This window comes from Gracilinanus agilis, chromosome 3, assembly GCF_016433145.1.
Source record: "Gracilinanus agilis isolate LMUSP501 chromosome 3, AgileGrace, whole genome shotgun sequence".
NCBI lineage: Eukaryota > Metazoa > Chordata > Mammalia > Didelphimorphia > Didelphidae > Gracilinanus > Gracilinanus agilis.
This window is the reverse complement of record NC_058132.1, coordinates 355,743,975-355,748,263: the sequence shown is the minus strand read 5'-3', so window position 1 is coordinate 355,748,263 and position 4,289 is coordinate 355,743,975. Positions and strand designations below refer to the sequence as shown.

At 40.1% G+C, this 4,289-nt stretch overlaps 1 protein-coding gene across 1 annotated transcript in view; it reads left to right on the top strand.

The window, feature by feature from the left end:
- TAGLN3 (transgelin 3) overlaps positions 1–3,912 on the top strand; it is a 38,989-nt gene extending 35,077 nt beyond the window's left edge. The window contains exons 4-5 of the mRNA XM_044666786.1: positions 2,361–2,463; positions 3,679–3,912. Coding sequence (XP_044522721.1) covers positions 2,361–2,463; positions 3,679–3,820 — 245 coding nt within the window. The 3' untranslated portion in view covers positions 3,821–3,912. The remainder of the gene's footprint in view (positions 1–2,360; positions 2,464–3,678) is intronic.
- The last annotated feature ends 377 nt before the right edge of the window (positions 3,913–4,289 follow it).

Sequence of the window (4,289 nt, the reverse complement as noted above, 5' to 3'; positions counted from 1 at the left end):
TTTCTTTCTTTCTTTCTTTCTTTCTTTCTTTCTTTCTTTCTTTCTTTCTTTCTTTCTTTCTTTCTTTCTTTCTTTCTTTCTTTCTTTCTTTCTCTTTCCTTCCATCTTAGAATCAATACTGTGTATTGATTGAGCAGGAGTTAAATAATTTTCCCAGTGTTATAAAACTAGGAAATATCTGAGGTCACATTTGAACCCAGGTCCTTCCAACTTCAGGACTGGCCCTTTATTCACTAAGCTCCCTAACTGCTCTGGGTGTTCTTTCTAAAATCATTATTTTCACTGAACAAGTATTTATTTTCTCTCCCTTTTACTTCCTCATCACTCTACTGGGAAAAGTAAAAGATAAAAAGTCAAATATACATAATTAAGCAAAACAAATTCCCACATTGACCATATCCAAAAGTGTGGGTCTCATTCTATTTAGTTTATTACCTTGCTATCAGGAGATAAGTAGCATTCTCTTCCTCCACTGGAATCATGGTTGGCCATTGCATGGATAGTTCTCAAATCTTTCTAGGGTCCTTTTTTTACACTGTTGTAGCATACACTGTTCTGGTTCTACTCTAGTTCTACTTCACTTTGTATCAATTTATAGAAATCTCAGATTTTTTTGAAATGATCCCTTTGCTACTCATCATTTCTTTTGGTGAAATAGAACTCATTTTATTCATTTATGATCAGTTGTTCATCAAAAATTGTTTTTACCTGTAATTGGGGAAAAAAATTTTTAAATTATGATTAGTTGCTCAACCATTCCCCAAATAAAGGCCAACTTCTTAGTTTCCAGTTTTTTGCCACCATAATAAGAGCCACTTAGTATATTTACTATTATTATTATTATTACATGGGTCTTATCATATGGGCCCTTTTTCTTATTCTTTGATCTCTTTGGAGATCTAGAACTGGCCAGAAGCTATTATTACTATTGAAATGTCAGGTAAAGGCATCCTATGCCTGCCACCAAATGGACAGACTCTTCCCCACCTTAGACCAAATCATTTAAGTTCCTTGGGCCTCAATTTTCTCATCTGTAAAAGGAAGGTGTTGGCCTAGGTGACCTCTGAGGTCTATCCTAGCTCTCAGTCTGTGATCTATAGTCTTTGAAACACGGCAAGGCAAAATGTAGCCCCTGTGCTCAGGCGAGGAACCAGGATGTGTTAGCCCTGCCACCTGCTAATTATCTGGAATAGATGATCCACACTACAACTGTGAACTGATTAGAATCAGTGACTGTAAACTAATTAGGATCTCTCACTCAGAGACTGAAATGTGCTACTTAACCCTGGCAGTCCTGTCCATCTTCTGAAACCTTTAACTTCAGAAATACTTTGTGTTGGCAATATCACTAGGACTTGGCGGGCACCCACTCACCCAACCATCATGGTCTCCCCTTTCTCTCTCACCCTCCACTTCCAAATCTGTTGCCAAGGCCTGTTGATTTTATCTCTGCAACATCTCTGGAATACCCTACTTCTTTCCTCTGACACTGCCGTCATGCTAGGCTCTCATCATCTCACCCAGACTATTTCACTAAGCCAGCTGATTGGTCTGCTGCCACAAGTTCTGCATTCCAGTCCACTCTCTGCTCAGCTGTCAAAGTGCTTTTCCTATAGTATATATGTTTCCCTCACTCCCCTCCTAAATGGGTTGGCTCCCAGTCCCCTCCAGGATCAAACAAAAAGTGCACTGGCATTAAAAGTCCTTCATAACATGCCCCTCCCTGCACACAAATACCTTCACAGTCTTCTTACACCTTACAAACCTCCTATGCCTTCTCCACTCTGTGACTGACACTGACATCCTTGCTGTTCCTCAGACATGACACTCCATCTCCCTACATTTTTATTGGTTATCCCTTGCATGGAATGTTCTCCCTCCTCAGTTCCACTTCCAGGCTTCCTTGGTTTCCTTCAAGTCCCAGCTAAAATCATCCCTTTTATAGGAAGCTTTTTGCAATCCCTCTTAATTCTAGTACTTTCCCTCTGCTATATCCAATTTGTCTTGTAATCAGCTTATTTGTACAGTGTGTTTGCATGTTGTCTTCTCCATTAGACTGTGAGTTCCTTTAGAGCAGGGAACTTTAGAGCAGAGACTGTATAATCTTTTTTTTTTGCATCCTTAGCACATAGCATAGTGCCTAGCAAACAGTCAGTGCTTAGAAATGTTTATTGATTGACTGATTTATAGTGAATTATAGGGTATTCCAAACATATTTGATATGATCTTGTTTAGGACCATTTATCATGACTAGTCAATTTTTTTCCTTCTAGAAACCCAACCAGAGCTCCAATCCCTAGTATTTGTTTCTGCCCATGAGTTCTATTTTAATCTTAACACTTTTCTTGATGTATTTCTAGGGAAGGACATGGCTGCTGTGCAGAGAACCTTGATGGCACTAGGCAGCTTGGCGGTCACAAAGAATGATGGCTGCTACAGAGGAGAGCCATCATGGTTTCACAGGTAAACAACAAAAATCCCAAAGTCAATATACTTGAAGCCAATAGTGGTGTGCAGAGGGAAGCCTAGGAGGCTGGCAAGCACACAAGGTTCCCAGAATTATAGGATCACATAGTTGGAAAGGACCTTACATTCATATTGTCTAACATGACATCAAATAAAGGAATCAGATGCAAGCTGGACATTTGGGAGGATATGTAGGATCATAGGATCATCGACTTGGAATTGAAGGGAATTTTTGCCATTTTATAGATGAGGAAACTGAAGCCCCAAGCCATTTAGTAATTAAGGGGAACTGAAATTTGAACCTAAGTCCTTTCATTCCAAATCCAATAATCTTTCCCCCACCTTTTTTCCTTGTTAGAACTTCAGACACTCACCTCACATCTTTTGTATCCTCAGGTGTCATCCCAATCTTTCCCTATCTTAAAACTGATAGGACAGGGCTGGAGATGGAAAGTTTTGGGTTTATATCTGGCCTCAGACACTTCCTAGATGTGTAACCCTGGGCAAGTCACTTAACCCCAATTGCCTAGCCCTTACTGCTCCTCTGCCTTAGAACTGGAACCTACTATCTATTTTAATTCAAAAAGTAAGGGTTTAAAAAATTGATAGGTATGATATGGCATGTATGGTATGTATTGAATATCAAAATGTACTTTTATCATGGCTCTTGCTTGAACTAATTTTTTGAACTATCTAATAAGGAAACCATCTATTTGGTCTTTGTTTCCTCACCTCTAAAATGAGTGCATTAAACTAGCTGTTCTCTAAAGCCCTTCAAGCTTTGTGATCAGCCCATTATCTACACAGCCTCAAATCCCCATCTATTAAGTTAGGGCAAGCTCCTTTTCATTTCCTCTCAGGACTGAGATCACCATGGGGTACAAAGTAATGAGAGTAGGTTTGAGTTAGGAGGGGCTAAGACTAGGAAATTCCTGAGTTGTCTCTCTCCAGAGAGGAGGTTGGTTAATGCTTCACACTTCACTGCCCTCCTTCCTAGAAATCAGGGCAAAACTCGAAAGAAGGGGAGGTAGAGAGACATGGTGGCAGCCATCTGGAGATCAACCAGGTAAATTGTTGAAATCTGTCAATAGGCTCCAATATACCTGCTGGGAAGCCACATTATATTGAGATGGTCAAAGTAATAGGAATAAGTTTTATATTGTTATGGAGGTGGATCAGAATGACATTTCCTCTTCTTTCTTCTCTGTCCAGGAAAGCTCAGCAAAACCGAAGAGGGTTTTCTGAAGAGCAGCTTCGCCAAGGACAGAATGTAATAGGCCTACAGATGGGCAGCAACAAAGGAGCATCTCAGTCGGGCATGACTGGGTATGGGATGCCCAGGCAGATCATGTAAAACATTTGATTCCTCTTCCCCTAGAGAGAGGATGAAAGGTTCACGCATGATCTCTGCTGAAAAAAAAAAAAAGAAAAAAGATGTAGTTAGTCACCTTCCAACCTGCTCCTCTTCTTCCTCAAAGCCTCTCTCTCTCCTTGGTTTTTGCAAATGCTACATTTCTGCTGAGAATTCATATTTCAAATCGCTGCCACCCGGTGTTCATTACTGAACTATGCAAAGATGTCCCTGCCTCTCCTGGAAGCCCTTCCTTCCCCCAGCCTTCCCCTCCAGTACTTTATTTATTTGGTTGTCTATTTATTTGCCAGCAATTCCCCTATTGTTCTTAGGTATTCACCTAATTAAACATAATAATAAATCTTGCATCTAGAAGTGGACATCTTCTTTCTTTTAACTTCTCCTGGGCCAGGGTTGATTTGTAAGATCATAGGAATTAAAACTGGAAAGAACCATCAGAAATCATCCCCTA